We start from the raw sequence: 27,059 nt of genomic DNA, 5'->3' as shown, positions 1-27,059 counted from the left end.
CTTTCGAAAATCCTTACAAATTACAAAATACAAAATTCAAATGTATTTCAAATACTGCCCAGCCCTGGTAACAAGCAGCAAAATATGCGAATTTAACAATAAATTGGATATGAAACCAGGCGTCAGAGTAACGACCTTTCAGTGCTCAACAAATTCTGACAATGAAACCTTAAACAAAAAAAGTGTCCATTATGTAGAATATTCCATTCAAATATTTTACACGAAAGAGTCTTGTAGAGGAAAGGCTTTTAACAAAGAAATGTCGCGAGATATATGTGAATGTTTATTGCATTGAGTTTCCATACACAGGTCTAACATTTCCAGTTTGCGGTGCACCAGCTTTATGATAACTGGCACACATCCTTGTGATTCTAACGTATCTAACGATCTTTGTAACACAGCATCGATACTGGTGCCTCCATTCGTTGTATGCAGGCTTCTATATTGCCGTAATTCAGAATTGTGTGATAAGCAGTCTACTAATTACAGCCTAACACACTTACATAACCTCCGTATTCAGTCATCTATGGATATAGGCCTACAGGATTGTTATCTGTTTCATTTGTAGTGTACCAGCACGCAGGTCTTTGGTGAGGATTTGAACATTAATTTATTTAAGATTTTTTGTAGATACAGGCCCACCTGCTGAAATTTCCACCAGTTGGACACTGGATGTTCATTCTGCCAAATTTGAAAACGTTCCCTAAAGGTAGCATTAGTGCAGTGATCTGTCATAAGACAGAAGATCTATTACAGTCTTAGGAAAAGTCTTGTCACACGGTTACTTTGTAAATCGCAGAAAGGACACAGTGCGCATGGTTAAAGGACGAGCAATCTGGTTCACAAGAGAATGACTAGTTGAAGTAATAAAATTAGTTTTGTTTCGTTGTATGTCTGATCATGCGCACTGCCTCCTTTCTGGGACTTATGAAGGAGGCCTATATGAGAGATGAAACTTTTTTCTAAGACTCTACATCATGTCTCAAAATCTTGAACAGTGACTATTCCAAGCTCCATAATAAGTAGTAAACAAAAGAAGTTTAAAAGCATGGTCAACAGGTTGCTGCTGCATCATATGTCATATACTGTAGAGGAATTTATGTCTTTAGACCTTGCAGAAAGTGCCTACTAATGTGTAATTGTATCATGTCAGCAGATGTCCTGCAATAAGAAAGCTACAAATTCATAAATATGTCCATAGTATAATCAGAAACTAGATTAAGACTTAGAAATAAGATTGACGAAGTCATGATTTGTAAAGATCTTTATGGTGAATAAATTACTACTACTACTATTACTACTACTACTATAAAGGAATATGATATGGACATCGAAACAGAGAAATTAATATATGAAAACATTCACTGAGAATATATATATCTGTGGCAGGGAGGAAAAAAGTCTGAAGTCAATTTTTTTGTGAAAATGACATTTTTATATATTCTGAAAGCGAAAACAATTCTCTACAATCTGGTCAAATAAGACTCCTGACTGGATTTATAGAGCGTTACCAAATGTCATAAGCACTTTTTGAATCGAGCACACACAGAAAAAAGGACTTAAGAATATTTAATGCTTTATTCCTTACAAACCGTCACATGTTTACTTTCCATGCTTCCCTATTAAAAAGATCTAACTTGTATTTTAGCCATTTTATCACATACTGATGCCCTTTCCTTTTAAAACTTTAAGCACCAGGTAAACAGTCCTATAATTGTTTAAGACCCATTTTGCATTCCTAATAATTTACATTTCTCATTTATTTTGACATGAAAAAGGTCTTATGTTTAATAGTCCCTTCTACTCAGTTTGGGTTCTAGTCTTAAAAGGGCTTAAGTGCGGCTATTTCTGGAAATAATCAAGAAAATTGTTAAATGACCAACATTACCTATTTTAGAAAAAACATAAACAAATAATATCCAGGAAAAACCTCTTAATTAAAAAAACTCTATAATTGACACCAATTTCAATCTTTCTACTGCTCTCCTGAAAAATATAAAATTTATACTTAAGACCTTTTTTCTCCCGGCCACAGACATATATATCTATATATATATATATATATATATATATATATATCATGGCCAAAGATTTAATGTCGAATAAAGACATACCTATCTACGAAAAGCAAAACTGAAATTTCAAAATCATATTACGAGAACATCTTAACATATGATCGTAAAAGGAATTATATAAATAACTGGTAGATACCAGAAAAATTAAATTAAATTTGTGCCAAGTTCCTTTGGGTAAATAAGAAGGGACCAAACAAAAAATGTAACAATTCAAAAAATTCCTGTTATTAAAATAATTTGTAAAAATAATACAGAAAAAATTTCAAGGTGAAAGTTGAGAGGACACAAACCCGATGCCGTACATCAGACAGGCAGCCAACCGTTGCATCACAGAACAAGTGAAGGCAATGACAAGAAGTGGAAGTAGTTGTTAGTAGTACTGATAACAGTCAAAGTATTAGTGTTGGCACTGAAAGCTGTCGTCAGAGCTGTGACCATCTGCACACCTGGTGCCGTGCTCCCTGGTGCGCGTCTTGTTGCTGGGGGGGTAGTAGCCCACGCGCAGGTCCAGGTAGCGGATGCCGTGCACCAGCTGGCCCCACACACTGGTGTCCTGCGTCAGCAGGTAGCGCGAGAACGTGTCCCTTCGCGTCAGCGAGCCCTTGTAGCATGCAGAGTTGTGTGTCCCTGGGATGAGCAGGCCGCCCAGGGCCAGGGATCCTAGCTGCAGTCTGCAACATCAACATTCAAGTGCATTATTTCTTATTTATTTCGAGGGCCCTTCTCTTCTGCCCTGGATATATTTCCACCCTCATATTTCCTTCATTATTTCCTGCTTTGGCCAACTGAGGCCTCTGCAGTGTTACACAAGTTATCCTGCAGAAAGCATGTGCAGTCTCAATCAACAGGATGGAGTTCGAAGGTTTCCAGGCTGAGGAACACTAGGTTTGGTTCAATATCAATGTATGAACACATACAAAACAGCCACCATTAGCTACACATAAAAATATATGTTGGATTGTTCATAACATCATTTATTTTTTTAATTACATTACATTGGATCAGAAAGTTTCATTTTGTGGCTACAACTGCAGTGATGTGATTCGAGTGTTCATTAGTTCAGTCAGAAGAAAAATAAATTGTAATAAACAACAATACAATAGAACAGATAAATACTCTGAATTATTTTGGAAGATCAATCTCTTATCAAAACGAAATAGATATTATTACCAGAACTATAAAATTTAACTGGAATAATTAATGAAGTCTTAAAACCTTCTCAAATTCAGAAACACATACATAAGAGTAAAAGTTTCTTAAGACATTCTGTCAATATCAATACTACCATATGGATGTCAAGTCTAGGCCATCGGAAAATAAAGATGAATCCTGTATGACTGCAGCAGATACAAGGGGATCACAACAGCAAACTACACATAGCAAGACCGTAGAACAAACGAAGACACATTGTCAGGGCTTAAAGTCAAACTATCCCTTGGAAAAATCTACCAGAACAAGAATCAATGAAAACTACATGTTGAAAAATTGGCAGGGAATAAGCTAATTATTGCGATATTGATGATTATGATGACTAGACATCGGACTTTTAGGTCCTAAAAATCTTAAATTAGGTGTACCTAAAATAGGTTCTATCACAAATCAAAATAGGTAGGTTCTAAAATAACAAAAATAGGTGAAAAAAAATGACATTATTTCATTTCCCATTACAAATTAGCCGAAACATTTGACATTATTTCATTGTACATGTCCATAATTGAGGCGCCCGAGATCAAAATGGGCTATGTGACTTTTTTTCAGAAAATGAGTTATTGACGTCCTTGGCAAGTTTGGGTTGAAGACTTTACACTGTGAAAGGTGCAGTTTCAAAATGGTTTATTTTAGACATGCAAAATGCATGGAGAAAATTAGTACTTGTATCAAAATGAGATATGCCAGCCGTTATTTGAACAGATCAAAATGGGCTATATTTCATATCTTTACGTTATATTTCCAGAGCACATGAAACAGAATGGTCTATGTTTGCCAAAGTTTGTGTGGTTTAAGTTTTTCCGCTAGATTTTTCAGAAAACTAACATGGTTTAGACCTTAGTTACACAGTAATTATACCTCTACAATTCTGTTCTAATTTATAAGGCAAGGACTGTATTGCTATGAAAAATATTTATTTAAACTAATGTAATAGGCGTTAATTTATGAATTATGATAATATTACTTCAGACAGAAGATTACAGGCTATGACTGCTCAATGTATTGATCTGCTAAGAATGAAAAGTTTTTATGAAATCAAGAATGAGATGACTCCAGACCTTCTCACTTTGATCTATGATTGTCAGCAAAATTTGGCATATCCACGTCTTCTAACCAAGCAACATATTAAGCCAAGCAGTATTACATGTACAATGAAACAGTAGTTGAGCAGAGATAAGACAAAATATTGAGACATAGTGCATTTTCTTACACATGCTAGAACATGAGACTTCTAAAGGAAATTCTGAAGGAATAGACTGACATGTAATGATATGAATGGAATTGAGAAAATTCTTTTAGTCTCAAATGGATGAGAGTTACAAAAATGCTACTATGATATCGATGATCTGTTGATGGTTCTACAATGAAGCTCCATCATCCCTGATATATGACGGGATTCTATTCCCTCTTCTTGGACACAGTTCTCTACCCTGCGACAATATATTCGGAAAAGAGGAGAATCAAATTAAAAAATAAGAGGTAATTGTGTTGCCAAAAGAATATCAGATTATCACTGGGAAACATGCAACTGTAATCAAGGTTGGTAATGAAGAATGTCCAGTCCGTAAGTGAAAGAAATTTACAAAAGACATGGTGAAACCGACCAGCTCCATTCTATTTAAGATCTCAGAATTTAAACATCTATTTTCTTCATCTTATTTAAAGGACAAGCATGTTTACGCTTTTAGAGCAAACAATATTTATCATATGGACTGTGCAAACGAGGAAAATTTTTCTGTAGGTTATCAATACATCGATACATCATGGATGTAGAAGGATTGTTGTAGAAACATTTTGGATTGTTCTGGGAAGGAGAAGACCATTCGCAGATAAACCTGCAAATTCGTATGAGCAGGAATATGCCAACAAACGAACAACATGGAGAAGAGGACGTTAATGGCCTTTGCACATGTTTTTCCCTTGTTAGGTTAGGTTAGGTTGGGTTAGGTTAGGTCACGGTGGTTACGGGCGATTAGGACTACCCTTTGCACATCGGTCATACTAAGACCTATTGTGCACCCAGGATTTATGGGATGAATGAGGATGAGTTTGCACCAGCCAACCGGCCGCATGTCACTCCTCATCTGCTCACCCAATGGAGGCCTCCTATCCTCACACCGAAAAGGTGACCGAGCAGCATAGGAGCCATTCCAACGGCCCTTCCAAGGTGTCGGAGTGCCCTTGGAAGTGCTCTTAAGGAATGAATCCCGATAGAGATATAGCGGAAGGTCCACACCTGTGGAGTAACTGCTAGCGTGTCTAGCCGCGAAACCAGGTGGTCCGGGTTCGATTTCCGCTCGGGGCAAATTACCTGGTTGAGGTTTTTTCCGGGGTTTTCCCTCAACTCAATATGAGCAAATGCTGGGTAACTTTCGGTGTTGGAGCCCGGACTCATTTCACCGGCATTATCACCTTCATCTCATTCAGACGCTAAATAACCTAAGATGTTGATAAAGCGTCGTAAAATAACCTACTAAAATAAAAATAAAAAATATAGCAGAAGGGTGGGAACCAAAGAACGGTTGGCTATTAAATGAGATGAGAAATATGAATGATTTGATATCAAAATCTAAATTCTTTTTCTACACGGGAGGGGAAGAGAAAATGGAACATTGCAATGAAAATTCCAACCCGGCATTTGGCTAAGCAACATTCAGGTTAGTTGGTCTGGGAATCGAACCACGGACCCCCCGAATGCGAGTCCCATGCGAAACGCTCGGATAGTTTCCTTGTTAAAGATTCCTGTGAACATATTTGAAGAGTGATTTTTTTACAATTTTCGTAAAACCATACAATTACTGTAATTATTGAGTAAAACACTTTCAGTTTTTGAAGTTTCTTGTGACTGTTTTGGGAATAGTGCTATTAAAAATAAAATAAAAGTATTTCGAAATCTTTATTTTAACGAAATCATGTTCAAAAGCATAATTAGATCAAGTAATGTAAAATTAGAGTAATGAGTTTCAAAATAAATGCATCAAAATGGGATATCAAAATTTAAATTTTCTTACAAAACGAATATTTGGACATTATGATTTGAATAAACATGGTACACATGTTTACTACTGACGTCTTAATCAATTAGAGCCATTCCTGCATTTGTATCTTTCTTGTATGATATGTAGGACATTTTTGCATTTTTCTTAAAATTTACTTTGGATGACATAGCCCATTTTGATCTCGGGCCCCTCAATTAGAGCCAGAGTAAACAACTAACACCTTTTCTAAGTTTTCCATTGAGAAACTGCATCGCTTCTCAGATAACACCATCTTATATGCAGAAAATGAGCATTCCACAACAACTGATGACACCAGAGCATATTTAAATGTTGGTATTAGATGCAAGGGAACAGCACATTCATGTTCAGGTGTTTTGCCAGCCAAGATGTCAGCAACTGTGCGGAGAACTGTCAGTCCTGGGTTTTTTTGAACCACTGATTTGAGTTTTTCAGAAACTTTTTTACAAACATAACCAGGAACAAAGTTGATTTTTTCTGTCACCTCTTCTATCAATCCCAGTTGCGTGTAGACGGGTTTGCCTGAAGACTCTAGAGCATTAATAATGGGGACCAGAAATACATAATGTGATTTGATGAATGCAATATCCCGGGCAATTGTTGGGTCCTGCAGAAGTTTTTTAGCTGAAGTAATGCTCACTGCATCCTCCCCCAGTTTCAAACAAAGTTCTTAATGTCCTCCAAATGATTGCTGTAATATTCCATGGCCTGTAACCATGTTCCCCATCGAGTAAGAATAGGTTCTGGTGGAAGTGGCAAACTGGGAAGTTGCTCTCGAAATAATTGAATCCTCGTAGGTGCTTTAATAAAAAACTTTTTAATTGTGGAAACCAGATTATTCACTTGTGGATATTCAAGCCGTATCATTTCAGCTACACGATTCATGGCATGGGCAAGACAAGTAATATGGAGCAAGGCAGGGTAAAATACTTTAAGTAATTTAATGGCAGCAATCATGTACGGGGCTGCATCAGTGTAGATTACTAGCTGCGATTGTTGTCAAGGCACGACTGGCATACAGAATTACACAGCATTTCCATATTACCAACTGTAGAAATTGGAAAGTGTAAAATTAGGTAAAAATAGTTTTTAACGTGAAATTAGGTATTTTTAGGTTGTATAGGACCACCATTTTTGAACATATATGTCCATAATTCGTATATATACAACTTTTCTTTTGTATATATCATGAGGAACAAAATAGGTTTTTACCTAAAATCCGAGGTCTAGTGATGACAAAAACGATGACATTGATGATGGTAACAGAGATGATGATGAGGTTGTGGTACCTGTGGTCCCACATCCAGGTGGGGCGGATCTTGAGGCAGTCCATGTGCAGCAGCTGCTCATCCCGGAATGAGGCGGCCCAGAAGGGCAGGCAGTGGTCGCCCTCAGTGGGCGTCGCGTTGTGGCCCAGCTCCCAGCCCCCTGGCAAGGCAGGCCGCCCCAGACTCACGTTCGTTCTGAAGAAACCATCGGTGTGGTCCGCGGGGTTTATCTTCACAAGCGGGATCGGCACTTCTGTCAATGTTCCAAATAACAATTATCAGAACTCTGAAATAAAATAACTTCACACTCTGTATGGTTCCGTCTGTTAGCAATCCATGTTCAGCAAAGAATACCAAATAATAAAAAGTACTGTTGATACAGAGTTTAATGGGTGCTGCTTTCTTTGTTAAACTATACATAATTTTCAATCCTGTATTATTATTATTATTATTATTATTATTATGATTATTATTATTATTATTATTATTATTATTATTATTACTACTACTACTTACTTACAAATGGCTTTTAAGCAACCCGAAGGTTCATTGCCGCCCTCACATAAGCCCGCCATTGGTCCCTATCCTGAGCAAGATTAATCCAGTCTCTACCATCATATCCCACCTCCCTCAAATCCATTTTAACATTATCCTCCCATCTACGTCTCGGGCTCCCCAAAGGTCTTTTTTCCTCCGGCCTCCCAACTAACACTGTTATTATTATTATTATTATTATTATTATTATTATTATTATTATTATTATTATTATTATTACTTACAAATGGCTTTTAAGGAACCCGAAGGTTCATTGCCGCCCTCACATAAGCCCGCCATCGGTCCCTATACTGAGCAAGATTAATCCAGTCTCTATCATCATATTCCACCTCCCTCAAATCCATTTTAATATTATCCTCCCATCTACGTCTCGGCCTCCCCAAAGGTCTTTTTTCCTCCGGCCTCCCAACTAACGCTATTATTATTATTATTATTATTATTATTGTTATTATTATTATTATTACTTACTTACAAATGGCTTTTAAGGAACCTGAAGGTTCATTGCCGCCCTCACATAAGCCCGCCATCGGTCCCTATCCTGTGTAAGATTAATCCAGTCTCTATCATCATATTCCACCTCCCTCAAATCCATTTTAACATTATCCTTCCATCTACGTCTCAGCCTCCCCAAAGGTGTTTTTTCCTCCGGCCTCTCAATTAACACTATTATTATTATTATTATTATTATTATTATTATTACTATTACTGGTGGCCAGGTAGCTCAGTTGGTAGAGCAGTTGGCTACGGACTGGAAGGTCCGGGGTTCGATCCCAGGTGGTGACAGGCTTTTTTCTCGTTGCCAAACTTTCAGAACGGCCCTGAGGTTCACTCAGCCTCCTATAAAATTGAGTACCGGGTCTTTCCCGGGGCTAAAAGGCGGTCAGAGCGTGGTGCCGACCACACCACCTCATTCTAGTGCCGAGGTCATGGAAAGCATGGGGCTCTACCTCCATGCCCCCCAAATGCCTTCATGGCATGTTACGGGGATACCTTTACCTTTATTATTATTATTATTATTATTATTATTATTATTATTATTATTATTATTATTATTATTATTATTAAAAATAGATAGTACAATTCAACTTATTAAAGAATATCAACATAATTGGAAAGAACATGTAAACACAATGCCAACTAGAAGTATAACGAGAGCAGCCATGAATTATAATCCATCAGGAAGGAGATCATTAGGAAGACCAGTAAAATGTTGGCGAGATCAATTTTAATGGAGGCGGAACAGGCCGAAAGGCCTAAACCTTGAAGAAGAAGAAGAAGAAGAAGAAGAAGAAGAAGAAGAAGAAGAAGAAGAAGAAGAAGAAGAAGAAGAAGAATTACTATTATTAATTTTTCAAATATGAGCAGTACTCATTTTGCAATTATAAATGTTCAGTGGGAGGGAGCGATCCCCTGGTTTCATAAATAAAGGGGCAGAAAGTACGTTGCTACCCCAAAGTTGGCGCCTATGATATCTACCATTATCATCATTATTGTTGTTATTAGTCTTGTAGAGCACTCAGTAACAATGTATTGGCAATTCAATCGGCAAATTTTACTTTTGGCCAATCCCACACTCCAAGATTCTGAAGAATGCACTATTTCGTCAGAAACTGACCTGTGGTGCTGGGATTGGCGTCGAAGAGCCCAATCCAATCTGGCAACATAGTGGGGTCACACGATGCCTCCCAGTTGAGCTCCAGGTCCCGGTCAGCCAGCCCCCGCCCGTGGGGTGAGGGCCGCCAGAGAGAAGACACCGTGAGGAAGACAGCATTGCAGTCCAGACCTGCACGACCAGTACAGCTACTGTATATCATTCTCTGTGTTAGACAACTGCTGAGGGCGTGAAGTGACACTTCATTTCAGAACATTTATTTGCTACAATCTTGTATCAAAGTTTACTTCACGTTAAATAGTTATTCTTTAAGTTCCTGACAGGAACAATCCTTAGCGATCTGACAACTTCAAGAATGTGTTTGTCTGTACATTAGAGAAGGCAAGACCTGTCCTGTAACCTTATCATGTGCCCTGGCTGTATCACCAATGGGTATGGAGGAGGAAGCTAGGTTTTAGGCCCGTAACACACTTGAAGAGTTTTCTCTAGCGAGAAATGTGTTGCGAGAAAGAGGCGAAGAGCCTTCCTCCACACACTTGGCGAGTTCTCGCTATCACAGATCACACCTCGCTATGATCAGCTATGCACTGCCTTCATGCAGAAAGCATTTTTCTGATTATAGTAATCACTCGTTGGGGGAAATATTACAGGTTATGTAATTACGTACCGTATATTGTCGTACTTAAATGCTTTGTTGAATCTGAGTATTCAGATGATGAGGAAATGGAGTTACATGAACATATTTTGTTCATGAAAAGAAGAAGTAGGCCTAAAATTAAAGCTAGAAATACCTGAAAATCACATTGTATCTTACGAAAATAAGGGCGAGTTTTGGAAACTGGTTTCGATTTGAATGATAATACGTTTAGGCGTTATTTCAGGTTCAATGGACCACAGTTTTTTTTTTGCCATTCTTGATATGATAGAGAATTCTTTGCTATATTCTGATTAAAATTACGTAAACTGTTAAGACATATAGATACATTATTTCAAATGTTTAATCAATACTATTAAATCTCATCAAAATAAAATATAGCCCTATTTACTTTCAGATAATCTGATATTTGTCTCCAGATTTCTTCTTTAAGTTTCGTGTTTTTATAGTTTTCATCCCGTGTATCATATAAATAGGCCTACGGGTGATATCGTACAAGTTCGATAAGTTTCTGACTGCAATTATCAGCCATCTTTCCTCATTTTCAAATAAAAACAATACAATTCATCGCCACCTGTGATATCTTTTTCTACATTCAATCGTCATAAAGAGTATAAATGTCAAACATCTTTGATAAATGTGTCAAGAAAATCCGCTGAGCTACCGATTCCAGCGAGAAACTCGCGCGAGGTTTTTGCCTCGAACGAGAATCTCTTCCAGTGTGTGGACGTCCATTTGAATCCACGTTATCAATTTTTTAATTTTCTCGCAACACATTTCTCGCTGGCGAAAACTCTGCAAGTGTGTTACGGGCCTTAGTCTGAGATGAACTTCCGTGTCGATAGATTCATTTAATATTGATCATCATGAAACAAACTCCTTTTGATAGCTCATTCTTTCTCTTCCCACACAGCTCACATGCCAGGTCTCACTTCCTCATCTATAACAATCATATTAGTCATCTGGCAGCTACCAGACTACTAGGGAATTGGGTGACAGACACGGTAGTTTGCCATTGATTTCTGTATCTAATGATGATAATTCCGGCGAAACAGTCCTGAGTACCAAATGACAGAAGTTACCCAGCATTTACTCGAAGCATTGAGGGAAAATCGCAGAAAAACCTTCAACATCAACAGTATTCGAACTAACCCTGGCCCGCAAGTACAGCAGTGAGACATGCTGACCACTACTTCCAAGTGGTGGGATTGGTTTTTTTTTCTCAGGGGCGTAAGGACCCCTAAATACGGTCCTGTTTGTAAGTATCTTCGGTATTATAATTGCAGAATCATCAGTCTCTTTCTTTAGAAAAAGAATACTGTATTGTAAAGAAAGAACAGAAATTTTAGAAAGTTACCTTCTTGGAGGAATAAATTTCTTGCTTGAAATATTTCCAAAACTGATAATTTTATAAAACTGCATACAAAAATGTTACTTTTATTATTATTATTATTATTATTATTATTATTATTATTATTATTATTATTATTATTATTATCAGGGAAAGGATTTATATGTAAATACATATTTACTTATAAAGCTAATATAATTTATATTTTGCATTATCTTTATGTTTCACAATGTGTAGGGTTGAAAAATCCTACTTTTATTTTCCATATTTTTCCATATTTTAGAGTTTAGTACATATTTTCGTTAATTTCCATATATTTTCCATATTTCATATAAAACAGTCCATATTATATTAGGTTTAACAATAAAACAAAACAAAATTCCATTAACTTTTAAAAATACATTTCAACAATAGAGATTTAAACACATGTTCAGTAATCCCTTTAACATCAGAGTTATTTGAAAATTAGCAGTCCTATCAACAAAGGGAAAGTAAGTTACAAAACTGTATTAATTTAATTTAAAATTTTTAACAGACTTCAGTTGTGCAGCTCAACAGTTAAATGCCAGTCAGAGTACACATAGGTTCAGTTTTGTAAATCATACTATAAAGACGGTAAATATGCCAAAAGTACGTCATTCAGTCAATTTAAAATCAAAACTAACAAGTTACATTTCAGAATTTAAAGAAGATGGTTTATCAACTGACAATAAAATATTATTTTGTAATTTGTGTCAGTGTGCAGTATCATCTACACAAAAGTTCCTGGTGCAACAACACATTACAACTAGTAAACATCAGGCCAACAAACAACTAAATTCCAAGCAGAGACAATTGTTTTTAACACAACCAACAACATCGAATGTAAGATCTGAGTTTAACATCGACCTGTGCCGTTCTCTCATCTCTGCTGATATTCCTCTCTACAAACTAAAGAATAAGGTCTTCAGGGAATTCCTTGAAAAATATACTCAACATACAATCCCGGATGAGTCAACACTTAGGAAGACGTATGCTCCATCCATCTACGATGAGACAATACAGAAGATAAGAGATGAAATTAAAGATAGTTCAATTTGGGTTTCCATTGATGAGACTCCCGACAAAGAAGGTAGACTTGTTGGTAATGTAGTTATCGGTTTGTTAAGTGAACAATATTCTGAACGAATTCTTTTACATTGTGATGTTCTAGAAAAGTGCAATAACAAAACTATAGTTAAACTGTTCAACGAAGCTATGGGTATCCTGTGGCCAAAGGGTATTATGTACGATAATGTGTTATTCTTTATTAGCGATGCTGCCCCTTATATGGTCAAAGCTGGACAAGCATTATCTGTTGTATATCCTAAATTGACTCATTTTACTTGTGTGGCGCATGCATTTCATCGTGTGGCAGAAGTGGTCAGAGACAATTTCCCTAAAGTAGATTTGTTGATTTCATCAGTGAAAAAAGTATTTCTCAAAGCTCCCAGTAGAGTTAACGTGTTGAAAGAAATGTACCCTGAAATTCCATTGCCACCAAAGCCAATTTTAACTAGATGGGGTACATGGCTAGAAGCAGTTGAATATTATGCCGAACATATAGACTCTATTAACAATGTTCTCCTTGCATTGGACTCTGAAGATGCAGTCTCAATTGATACTGCGAAAACAGTTACCTGTGACATAAGTGTGAAGAATGACTTAGCTCACATTCAGCATACATTTTCATGCATCATAAAAACGCTCAAAAGTCTCCAAAATAGGCACCTTTCACTATCTGAAAGTTTTGAAATTATAAATAGTACTGTGGAACAACTGAATCGTGGTAGAGGTAAAGTTGCAGATGCAGTAAGAGCTAAGGTGGACACTGTACTTTCAAAAAACCCTGGATATGAAGAACTACAAAAGGTTGTTGCTGTGATGAGTGGTGAATCAACAGTGAAGATTAACTTGGACTTATCCCCAGCAGACATTGTGAAATTGAATTATGTACCAGTTACTTCTTGTGACGTCGAACGCTCTTTTAGTCAGTATAAATCTATCCTCAGAGACAATAGAAGAAGATTCACTTTTCAGCACTTGAAAGAAATGTTTGTAACCTATTGTTATGGTAACAGACAATAAAAATTGTGTTTTGTTGAAACTACATTGGAAGATAAGGTACGTCCATTATATTTTTTGTTTAGTTTGATTAAAATGTACCAATATTTAACGTACATAGTCATTTTTTTATAATTTTAAGTCCATATTTAATTCCATATTTTGGTAAAAATCCATATTTAATTCCATATTTTGGTAAAAATAACTACATATATATTTACATATTTCATATATTTTTAGTCCATATAAATCCGTTCCCTGATTATTATTGTCAATATTATTACTAGTGGCTTGTGCAGCAAATGTTGCTAACTAAGTTCATTAGAAGTTCAAATTAAAAATTTTCAAATTTATTTCCAATGAAGAATAGCAGACATTTTGGAAGTTATTTGCTTCCATAATAATGAAACATAGGCCTACCCCTCTGAATGGGTTTCTTCATGCTAAATACCTTTTATTTAACCTATACATCTTCAGTTCTTGAGTTGCAATGCGAAAACGCAAGTAACAATGTCAGAACGATCAGTCGGTTTTACATGTGGGAGTGAAGCAATAGCTATTTCAGGTCATTGCGGATTGTAGGTTAGAGTTATGAAAATGCCCTCGTGCCCTCGTGCCCTCTGGCCCTATGCCCTCTCACCTCTTCTCTTCTCTTCTCTTCTCTTCTCTTCTCTTCTCTTCTCTTCTCTTCTCTTCTCTTCTCTTCTCTTCTCCTTTTCTTTCCCTTTCCTTCTCCTTTCTTTCTCCTTTCCTTTTCCTTTCCTTCTCCTTTCCTTTTCCTTTCCTTTTCTCTTCTTCCTCTTTTCTTGTTTTTTGCCTTCTTTCTCCATTCGCTTGCTTTCTACGTGATTCTCATTCTCTCCTACTGTATCTTAGATCCTTGTCATTGTTACAAGTTTCATATTCAATCTCTACATTGCCTTCAGCGTCATCATCAGCATCATCATCTGAACTTTCATCTATGATCTGCAGAGTAGTGTCGATCACCACGTAAGTTTTCATCCAGTGTTACTTTGTTAGTTAAAACAAACTTAAGGGAATAAATAAACTGCACTAACAGAAAATTTTCTATTAATACTATTGATACGTAAATCTGACGTACACTTCCAAATAATTATATCTCATAATAAGTTGGCCAAGCGTGTAAGTTGCAACCTGCTGTCACGACTACTATAGTCAGCAACTGAAAGACGGAGGCACAGCTAGAAGGAGGTGCTCTCTTGGCGGGGAAAGTAGTGAGGATCAATTGTTTATCCATTATACGTCAAAATTACGTACGACAGAAGTTTTAAACAATGGCATTACTTCCTTGTGAGCAGGAAGAAAACAACTGTTTGATCATATCTCTATACTGTGGTTTGATTTCCACATATCCTACAAGTTTAATACAAGTAGTGTTAAGTTCATAACAATAGCCTTAGTATCTCGTTATCATTATATTACTTCTCTTCAAATAATTATCTACAATCAGATGGAAAGAAGTTTATGATATTATGCTTTCTCGTGCATAAAATCAAAACTTCACGTTGATGTCTATGTTATAGGCATTCCTAATTTATAGTCTCAACAAATGTTGACGCAACATCCGTCGACCGACCACGCTGTTACGTAAGTTTTATAGTTTTCAGATATATATATATATATATATATATATATATATATATATATATATATATATATATATAGAGCAATAAACAGGCAACAACAAAAGGCTATTATCATAGATCGAACTATGCATGGAGAAAGATCTAAACCAAGCTCATCAGGTTGATCAGGAAAAGAGGGCCATTTATGAACCTTGTATTCCCTACCTCAGTGCCAAGTATAACATCCCTCTCTTCAATTGGTCAGTGACAGGTTTATTTTTTGGTGCTCGGAGTTCTTTACCAAAATTTACATACAATTTTTTAAAACAATTATCAATATCATCTTTTGAAATTCAAAAAATCATCTCGCAAATTCTTAAAGATTCCCTGCAGATTATACAGTTTCATTTATACCTCTCAGAAGGCCTTAATTAAGGATATGCTAAGTTTAAATAAAATCTTTTCTTTTTATAGTCATCTTCTAAGATTTTATTTTTATAATTGATAATCAATGGTGCTTAATTATTATTGTTATTTTTATAACAATATTCATATTTAATTAATTATATTTATTCGATATTAATTTCCGGATCCTCGTGGTCATCCTTAATTAAGGCCGGACGAGTTACTTCTCTCTCTCTCTCTCTGTATATATATATATATATATATATATATACATATATATATATATAGCTGTAACTCAGCATATTATAATGTAGAAATGAAGATCTAATATAAAAAATCTTCTTTCTCTGCGTCTACTTACTTAAGGCCCCAGAAGAGTTCACTTTCATATCATCAGTATACCATTATGTGTTGCATTAACTATAATAATATTTCATTTTTAATGGTACTAATGTCATCAAACATACTTAAGTTTTGTAGTTCTTAATATCGAATACACAGCTGTACTCGGAAAACTACAGACCAGAGAACCAGACTTGTAAATTATTATTATACGTTATCAAAAAATTACACAAATGAAGATCGACATATTGGCATTATGATGTAAAAGAATCTGACCCATCTGAACTCTAAGTATGTCAGCAATCCTGTAGGTCATGGCCTTCGTGTAATAGTATATTGTTAATTGTAGTGTGTGTTTTGTTTATTCTGAAATGCAATTAATTAGTTCTCAAAACTGACGAAAGATGGATTTTTGAAAATAGGAAAATGATGTAGAAAAATTGACATTTCACTGAAAACTACTATTATTCTGAAAAACTTTGGGTTCCAAGCTTCAAAATGAGAGATCATTTTTTAAAATCCGTTCAGCCGTTTTCCCGTAATTTTCATTACCAGTTCAAATTATATATATATATATATATATTATTATTATTATTATTATTATTATTATTATTATTATTATTATTACATTGCATATACTGTAATTTGCACAGGGCCTGACTCACATGGAGTTCAGTCAGCAGCCTTGAGCAGCTGTGTGCGAAAGCATTCTGAGTGGAGTCATTCGTATTTGAGTAATACAAATATTATGTCAGTAGAATAGAATGCGCTGACAGTTGGTGATGACACTGACCTCTGCGTCATCAGTTGTCTGCTTATCAGTAGCCAATGTTGGCTAACAACCCGTATTTTATTTCGAAACCCACTCATGTACTTCTCAGCAATATAAAAATAAACAAACAAACGTTAAGTATACTTACTTACTTACTTACTGGCTTTTAAGGAACCCGGAGGTTCATTGCCGCCCTCACATAAGCCCGCCATTGCTCCCTATCCTGAGCAAGATTAATCCAGTCTCTATCATCATATCCTACCTCCCTCAAATCCATTTTAATATTATCTTCCCATCTACGTCTCGGCCTCCCCAAAGGTCTTTTTCCCTCCGGTCTCCCAACTAACACTCTATATGCATTTCTGGATTCGCCCATACGTGCTACATGCCCTGCCCATCTCAAACGTCTGCATTTTATGGTTCTAATTATGTCAGGTGAAGAATACAATGCGTGCAGCTCTGCGTTGTGTAACTTTCTCCATTCTCCTGTAACTTCATCCCTCTTAGCCCCAAATATTTTTCTAAGCACCTTATTCTCAAACACCCTTAACTATGTTCCTCTCTCAAAGTGAGAGTCCAAGTTTCACAACCATAAAGAACAACCGGTAATATAACTGTTTTATAAATTCTAACTTTCAGATTTTTCGACAGCAGACTGGATGATAAAAGTTTCTCAACCGAATAATAACAGCCATTTCCCATATTTATTCTGCGTTTAATTTCCTCCCGAGTGTCATTTATATTTGTTACTGTTGCTCCAAGATATTTGAATTTTTCCACCTCTTCGAAAGATAAATCTCCAATTTTTATAGTTCCATTTCGTACAATATTCTGGTCACGAGACAAAATCATATACTTTGTCTTTTCGGGATTTACTTGCAAACCTATCTCTTTACTTGCTTCCAGTAAAATTCCCGTGTTTTCCCTAATCGTTTGTGGATTTTCTCCTAACATATTCACGTTATCCGCATACACAAGAAGCTGATGTAACCCGTTCAATTCCAAACCATCTGTGTTATGCTGAACTTTCCTAATGGAATATTCTAGAGCGAAGTTAAAAAGTAAATGTGATAGTGCATCTCCCTGCTTTAGCCCGCAGTGAATTGGAAAAGCATCAGATAGAAACTGGCCTATACGGACTCTGCTATAAGTTTCATTAAGACACATTTTAATTAATCGAACTAGTTTCTTGAGAATACCAAATTCAATAAGAATATTATATAAAACTTCTTTCTTAATCGAGTCATACGCCTTTTTGAAATCTATGAATACCTGATGCACTGTACCCTTATACTCCCATTTTTTCTCCAATATCTGTCGAATACAAAAAAATATGATCAATAGTCGATCTATTACGCCTAAAACCACACTGATGATCCCCAATAATTTCATCTACGTACGGAGTTAATCTTCTCAAAAGAATATTGGACAAAATTTTGTACGACGTCAACAAAAGTGATATTCCTCGAAAGTTACTACAGTTAGTTTTGTCCCCCTTCTTAAAGATAGGTACGATTATGGACTCCTTCCATTGTTCTGGTACAATTCCCTTTTCCCAAATTGCAAGTACAAGTTTATAAATTTCGCTAGATAATGCCCTTCCACCCTCTTGTATTAATTCTGCTGGAATTTGATCAATACCTGGAGACTTGTACTTTTTCAGATTTTCTATCGAATTTCGACTACAGAAAGTGTGGGTTCCGGTATGAATGGCTCAGCAGTTTGTATTTGAATTTCGTCCTGATCATTTCTATTTGGCCTATGCATACTGTATTTAGTAGTTGTCCAAAATAGTTTTTCCATCTGTTGAGGATTGAATGAGAGTCTGCAAGTAAAACATTAAGTATAACAGTAATAAAATTAAATTTGTGAAGAATGCAATGAATTTCATTTATTCATATTTTTTTTTGCCCAACGACAGGTCTTTCACTGCAAACCCAGCATTCTCCAATCTTCCGTCTTTTCCACCTTCCACTTAGTCTCCGCATACAATATACCAGTATATATCTTAATATTGTCTATCATCTGATATATTCTTCTGTCCGAACTCTTCTCCCGTTCACCATTACTTCCAGTGCATCCTTCAGTAGGCAGTTCCCTCTTAACCAGTGGCGCAGTCAATTTCTCTTCCTGATCATTTCAGCATCATTCTTTCTTCATTCACTCTTCCTTATTCGGTGTGTCAATTTCACACACTTTATTCTTCTCTGTATCCACATTTCAAATGCTTCTAGACTTTTTTCTTAACTTCGTCGTAATTTCCATGTTTCTGCCCGAGACACTGTCACACAAAGCACTCCACTAGTCTGTTTTTTAGTTATTTTTCCAGAGGTACGCAGAAGATGCTCCTTTTTATTAACAGTGGAAAATATATTATCTCAAATAAGATACATCTTATGAAGAAGTATCACGCTTAAGATAATATATTACACGCACTTGGATTAGTTGCGTTACGACGACGACGTGATACAGTACACCTAAAGGAGAGAATCACTTCGGGTAACCATGCCTTCAAGTTCTGGACTTCAAAATCAAAGTAAGAATATTAAAAACACGATTTATAAAATTGCCATTAAACTTGTAGGGCTAATCATGTATAGCAGTGAAACCTGGACATTGGCTGAGAAAGCACAGGAAAGGAAAATTCTTCGGAACTACAGAAACGTTGAAAATGTCGATTTGCAGGTCACGGTGGATTACCCAAAAGCTTACTTCTATATAAAAAAGAAATCTCGTTACTTGTGAATATCAGCGAATAGGGATTACAAAGAATGGACACTGAGCGAATTTTTCTGTTTTGTTTCTCAGTGCACCGGCGTTTAGTTCCACTTTCAAGCGCTAGAGGTTATTGTAATCGAGTATACGCTAAGATAATAATTGAGTATAGAGTTGAGACACAGAATCCAAACATCGCCTACCTTATTGCATAATCCAGTAACGCTTTGCTTCAAATAAATTCAAGTTAACAGCTTTTCCTTATTTCTCAGTGGCAAACTAGTTGTAATAATATGTTTTTATATTTCAGATATAATAAATTATATTATAAAATAATATAATACATTATAAAATTATGTATCAAATTCGTTTAATATTTGTATATAATATAATATAGGTATATGGTTTTACTTCTCATAAGAGTTTTGTTTTTCCATTTTCAGCACTATCAAATCATTACATATTTTAATTGTTGTTGGGGTCAACGTCTCAATTCTCATTATAAAGGAACTCTAGAGTCTAGACATTACAGTTAATGACGGACTTATTATTTTATGGATCCAATTTGTTTTATTTGAGTACATAATGTACCTAGATGTATTAATTAAATGTGTTATATTTCCGCTGTGTCGACTGCTAGCTGGTGTGATGTCAGCGCCAACTCTAAAAGGCCCATTCACAATGAAAATTAAACATAACCGTAACATAAACACAGAAGTTTGCGCCCAGGCTACCAAATGGGATCATTCACAATGATTCACATAAGCATTGACATAAACATTACCGTAAGACGTTAACATGAAAGTTTGCAAACTCCAAACTTTCATGCTTATGCTTACGTGATTTGCAAACAGAACACAATCGTGGAGCGCTGAAGTATACGACAGAATATGAGGAAATGGCGTCGTTGTTATGTTTCCATGGTTACCAAGTATGTTTGCTGTTATATTTATGTTCCCATCGTGAATGATGGTATGACTTCTTGATTTTACTGTAACGTTAAGTTAACGCTTACGTTATGTTTAATTTTCATTGTGAATGAGCCTTGGAGAAAGCAGAAGAATCTCACGCTCTAGCTGGCTTGAAGGTCATTGAAATCAGTCCGGCTACATCAAAGGTACCGACGCGAAGTGTCCATACTCAATTACCTATGCGCTGTGAATATCATACATGTTCGTAGGTTCATAAGAGAGAGGAGGGTCCAGTCAAAGGAGCTATTTTTAAAGTAAATGGTTATACATAAATAACGAATCAAAAGGAAACCAAGCAACTAACCTCTCTATCAAACAGTGAAATGAGGACTGACGATGGATGGACAGACGGATGACGTAATGAAAGTTAATGCAGCATGCTAGTCCTCCGATGTTGGAAACATTACATAGCCGGTACCATAAGCGCATCAAGATGGATCCCCGGGCCTCACTAGCTGCCCGGGAAGGGAGCAGGGCGGAACTGCCGCGACCTTGGCCTCGACGCATATGATTGTCTGCAACACGGTCTCCATCTTTGTTGCGGTTTCAATGCATGTGAACTGTAGCGACCTAACGTCCGCCTGGGGATCAGCTGGTTAGGCTGTGCGTCGATCATCTTCACAGCCTGACGCTCTCCTCCGCAGTGACAGAGCCATTCAGGAGAAACTGTGAATATTTTAGGTGTTAATGTAGACTAAAGCAGGGAGATGCACTACCACCTTTACTTTTTAACTTCGTTCTAGAATATGCCATTAGGAAAGTTCAGGATAATAGACAGGGTTTGGAGTTGAACGGGTTACATCAGCTGCTTGTCTATGCGGATGACGTGAATATGCGAGGAGAAAATCCACAAACGATTAGGGAAAACGCGGAAATTCTAGTTGAAGCAAGTAAAGCGATAGGGTTGGAAGTAGATCCCGAAAAGACTAAGTATATGATTATGTCTCGTGACCAGAATATTGTACGAAATGGAACTATAAAAATTGGAGATTTATCTTTCGAAGAGGTGGAAAAATTCAAATATCTTGGAGAAACAGTAACAAATATAAATGACACTCGGGAGAAAATTAAACGCAGAATAAATATGGGAAATGCGTGTTATTATTCGGTTGAGAAGCTTTTGTCATCTAGTCTTCTGTCAAAAAATCTGAAAGTTAGAATTTATAAAACAGTTATATTACCGGTTGTTCTGTATGGCTATGAAACTTGGACTCTCACTTTGAGAGAGGAACAGAGATTAAGGGTGTTTGAGAATAAGGGTTCTTAGGAAAATATTTGGGGCTAAGAGGGATGAAGTTACAGGAGAATGGAGAAAGTTACACAACGCAGAGCTGCACGCATTGTATTCTTCACCTGACATAATTAGGAACATAAAATCCAATAATGAGATCTTCCAAAGTAGTGGGCTATAAAGTTTAACTTTTTCACAGGAATTAATACAAATCACACGGCGGCGTGAGATCGGCGAAGGATTCCAGATGTCTTCACACTTCTCTGTTACAACCCATGTCACATATTCGTATGCTGCACTTCCCCTCTACGAGAATTCAGTGATGCTGTACCCTATAGAAACTATTTTTCAGATTTTATTAATATTCAGTATCTACGAATCAATTTATCAGGGAATGATGTACCATGAAATATAATAATTTTAGTACTAGTCTGTCTGTGTACAGCGATTTCTACTAAACTATTGGACGGATTTTGTTCATATTCAGTATCTACGAGTCAATTTATCAGGGAATGATGTACATGAAATATAATAATTTTAGTACTAGTCTGTCTGTGTACAGCGATTTCTACTAAACTATTGGACGGATTTTGTTCATATTCAGTATCTACGAGTCAATTTATCAGGGAATGATGTACATGAAATATAATAATTTTAGTACTAGTCTGTCTGTGTACAGCGATTTCTGCTAAACTATTGGACGGATTTTGTTCATATTCAGTATCTACGAGTCAATTTATCAGGGAATGATGTACATGAAATATAATAATTTTAGTACTAGTCTGTCTGTGTACAGCGATTTCTACTAAACTATTGGACGGATTTTGTTCATATTCAGTATCTACGAGTCAATTTATCAGGGAATGATGTACATGAAATATAATAATTTTAGTACTAGTCTGTCTGTGTACAGCGATTTCTGCTAAACTATTGGACGGATTTTGTTCATATTCAGTATCTACGAGTCAATTTATCAGGGAATGATGTACATGAAATATAATAATTTTAGTACTAGTCTGTCTGTGTACAGCGATTTCTACTAAACTATTGGACGGATTTTGTTCATATTCAGTATCTACTAGTCAATTTATCAAGGAATGATGTACATGAAATATAATAATTTAGTACTAGTCTGTCTGTGTACTAGACTGTGCCGGTACTATTTCGCATTGTCTGTAATGAGGCGATATTAGCGATCCTAGTGGTTAGCAACTATCTATGGATGCATATTTACTACGTATTGAGTTTCGTGACTGTAAATACTAGACTGTGGTAGAAATTAGGAGATGTTGATGGAGGTATTGTAGTAATATTAAATAGAACATAGAGGTGGGAGAGAAATAAAAAAAAGTGGGGTTTCCGGGGTGTGAGTATGGGGCGCGAGGAAAGTTGTATAAGAGGGGACGGTCGCATTTTCTACCTAGTCTACTAGGGCTGAACTTATCGTACGTACTTTGCAACCCCTGTACTTAAAAATCACAAGTACGGAATGCTACCTTTACTATTTGTACGGTTAACGTACTAGGGCCTATTGTGAATACCCGCCATTATGCCTTAATATTAGAATACAGAGATGAAGAAAATGTGAAGCATGTTGCAACAATACTGTCAACAATGAACAAGAGCGACTTCAGATTTCAAATAATGGTCTAAAAACCTACATCACAACTGATGGAATTGTTTATGCCTTAAATTTAATTAACCTACTTGTTTTGTATTATACATATAGCTCAACTGATGAATGATCGTTTGCGTTTGTAAATTTAATAATCTGATTGGCTATGTATTGTATACTTTTAGTAGAGCCATCGATGTAGCTCAGTCGGCAGACTCGCTGGGCTGCTGATCCGGAGCTGCGTTCGGGCTTGGGTTGGATCCCCCTTTGGTCTCATTGAATGGTTTCTTCCGAGGTTTTCCCCAGCCGTGGGACTGAAGCCGGATGGTCTATGGCGAGTCCTCGGCATCAACCCCTTTGATTTGATTACCTGGTTGGGTTTTTCCGAGGTTTCCCCCAACCAAAAGGCAAATGCCGGGTAATCTTTTGGCGAATCCTCGGACCTCACCTCATCATTGTAGAAAATTACTACATTGTAAAACTGTAAAAATTGTAAAATATTGTAAAAATTTGTAAAAATTGTAATTGTAATATTGTAAAATTTTGACTTGTTCCACATCTTGAAGCTTCATTGGTCATGTAAGATCTATGGAAGATAATGAATGAATGAATGAATGAACAAAGAATATGTTGTAACTTCGCTCTTTCCATTTCTAAGGCAGCGTAACGGGAAACTCGACGACTAAGCAATGTAGGCTAAATTGCGATAAATCATCCAATCTGGCAACCCTGGCGAAGACAAGGATTACAGCATTGTTGCTTATTGGAGCCGCCTGCAATGCATTCGTTGGTTATTTAACGACGTTGTATCAACTACTAGGTTATTTAGCGTCGATGAGATTGGTGATATAGAGATGGTATTTGGCGAGATGAGACCGAGGATTCGCCACAGATTACCTGACATTGGCCTTACGGTTGGGGAAAACCAAGTAATTATATAGCTCAGGCGGTAGCACATTTCCCTGCTTATCCAGAGCTGCGCTTGGGCGTGAGTTCGATTCCCTCTTAGACTGATTACCTGGTTGGGTTTTTTTCCGAGGTTTTCCCAACCGTAAGGCGAATGTCAGATAATCTATGGCGAATTCTTGGCCTCACCCACGGGTGACTTCATTGGCCGTTAGGAGCTGCCATCTAGCGACAATTTTTTTCTATAAGCTACATGTTTAACCATTGAATAAGCAGGCAGTATAAGCAGCCAGGGGATGCGTTCGAGCAGGTGGTGCATTATGCAATAATAATTATTGATGTCTATTGATGTGATGCGACGTGAAATGTGAATCGTACTTAAATATCAACAACATTAATCTCAGTTTATCAGATGACGTCATCGTTTGGTTAAAGGTCGTCGTTGCACCGATGATATTATGAAAATAAACAACCAACGTTGTGCAAAAATTGCAAAAGAATCTATATTGAAGAATTTACATTACATTACTTTTTCGATGTCTTATCTGTCTATCTATTACTATTATAGATGTTCTATAATAATAATAATAATAATAATAATAATAATAATAATAATAATAATAATAATAATCCTAACGATGATGAAAAAAAATTAGTCAACGAACGACAACTAGAGATTTTGTAACATATAATTTTTAGGAATGTTGATTGTTGCTGTTGAAGTTATCACATACTCTTTTTTTTAATAGTTACATGTCGAGCAGATTGAAGTTATCCTTGGGCTTCGTTTGGACTACGCAACCAGTAAGAGCTCAAGCACACACAAACAACAAAGCTACCAGGCTTCCGCTTATCAGTGAGGAAAGTTTTGTGTCGTAAGTTATATTTTTAAAGTGTTGATTCTGAAAGTAAAGAAGAATGCAAGATCGTCGAACATAATTCTGAACGGCTAATATGTAGGCCACAATAATTCTCTCAATATTTGAAAAATAATATACAAAATAGCATCTTCAGTCCTTGAAAAATATAATAAATACAATCGTTTATATATTATTATTATTATTATTATTATTATTATTATTATTATTATTATTATTATTATTATTATTATTGAATCTTCGATCTCGCTACGCACCACACACGGAAATGACGTCTGATTTGTGTTGTGTTATTTCACGATGAACTGAAGTTGAGGAATGGTATAACTTTACAAGTATACATATAGGTCTATTTGGAAAAATAAATATGCAAATTTTCATAAAGTCGAGAATCAGTGACAGATTAAGTTTAGTTGCCTTACATGTACGCTTTTTTTTTTTGCTGTTATTTAAGTCGCTTTAACATCTCTGGTCGTATCCGAAGACGTTATATAGTATGCGAGTCGTATCGCGAGTTTATCTTTTTGGGTGAAATCCGAAGGCCTGTGTACTATTGTTGAAACTGGTTCTATTGTTGTGAACTAGATGGCGTCTGTAGATGTATTACTGATTTGTTATGAATATGATTTTGGTGATGAATGAAGCCGGTGATATTCAAGAATGTTGTGGTCCGAATTTCCTGGCATTTGCTTTACGGTTGAGGGAAAACCTAAACCATGAAATAATCCGACCAGGAATCTAACCCTGACTCTCTGCGTAAGAGATCAACATTACCACAGAAAGGCCTATACGCTTTAGATAGATAAATACATAAATACAATTACCCTGGATCAAAAAAAAAAAAAAAGGAGTGCTTTCCGGTATAGTGCAACATAATGGTGGTACCTCTGGTTTACGTGATAATTCCGTGTGAAATGTCAGAGAAAATTATTAATCGGATATAATTATATGTAACGAACGCATTTGAGTTCATGTTGGGTAGGTTTATATCTTTCGCAGTGATCACATCGTGTCTTTAGAGTGGTGTGGTACAGTTTTGAGGTTATGTTCAATTATTTATTTAAAGTAGATTATAATGATGATGATGATTATTATTATCCGCTTATTATTATTATTATTATTATTATTATTATTATTATTATTATTATTAAATGTTAAGCACAGGAACGCCATTTCGTAATTACAATTATTAAGAAACATACCAAACGAATTACCTTTACACCAAAAACTGATGCTCCCTGGACCAAATGATCGTATTTTAATATTGTTTGAATGCAACAGAAGCCACAAGTCTTGCTAAAGATGTTGCTAAAGCGCTACGAAATGGCGTTCCTGTGCTTATCATTCATTATTACAGTGCCATCATTACCACACATTTACTCATAAATAAAATGCGCTTTCTTGTACTTGAGGAGTTAGTAAATCCTGCTACCCTAACAATTCTTCCACCGCACTGGCTAGTGCAGCAAGTCCTACTGATGGTCGGAACTAGCATCTTACATTGCAGGCGTTATGTTCAGTTCAAGTTTTTCGAGTATGGCGAAGTTTGATATTAGCCGATGTTCGCTGTACAGAAGGAGGCCTGCCGTGTTGTTCCACCTTGTTATAAAAATATTCGCTGTCCTCCAATCCCACCCCTTTATGTTTTAACCTCTTAAGGATTTTAGCACAGATAGTGTGACTAGTTTCTCATATGGAATAAGCCGAAGTTTGTAATGTCTTGGTGTTCGAACATTGCAGGACACTAGTCAGAAGTATCACAATATTCTCAAACCACGCTTCTTCACCTCCGACCCCTTTGCATACATACATTA

At 36.2% G+C, this 27,059-nt stretch overlaps 1 protein-coding gene and 1 long non-coding RNA gene across 2 annotated transcripts in view; one reads left to right on the top strand and one right to left on the bottom strand.

Annotated features, from left to right (window-relative positions):
* LOC138698684 (PI-PLC X domain-containing protein 3-like) overlaps nt 1-27,059 on the bottom strand; it is a 40,144-nt gene that overhangs the window by 12,167 nt on the left and 918 nt on the right. Inside the window, exons 2-4 of the mRNA XM_069824858.1 lie at nt 9,740-9,907; nt 7,591-7,822; nt 2,522-2,746 (exon numbers count right to left, since the gene is read on the bottom strand). Of these exons, the coding sequence (XP_069680959.1) occupies nt 2,522-2,746; nt 7,591-7,822; nt 9,740-9,907 (625 nt within the window). The remainder of the gene's footprint in view (nt 1-2,521; nt 2,747-7,590; nt 7,823-9,739; nt 9,908-27,059) is intronic.
* LOC138698685 (uncharacterized) overlaps nt 25,085-27,059 on the top strand; it is a 27,014-nt gene continuing 25,039 nt past the window's right edge. Inside the window, exon 1 of the long non-coding RNA XR_011331924.1 lies at nt 25,085-25,242. This is a non-coding gene — a long non-coding RNA (uncharacterized lncRNA). The remainder of the gene's footprint in view (nt 25,243-27,059) is intronic.

Source organism: Periplaneta americana, chromosome 4 (assembly GCF_040183065.1).
Source record: "Periplaneta americana isolate PAMFEO1 chromosome 4, P.americana_PAMFEO1_priV1, whole genome shotgun sequence".
NCBI lineage: Eukaryota > Metazoa > Arthropoda > Insecta > Blattodea > Blattidae > Periplaneta > Periplaneta americana.
The sequence above is the reverse complement of the archived record's forward strand: the minus strand, read 5'-3'. Positions and strand labels throughout refer to the sequence as shown.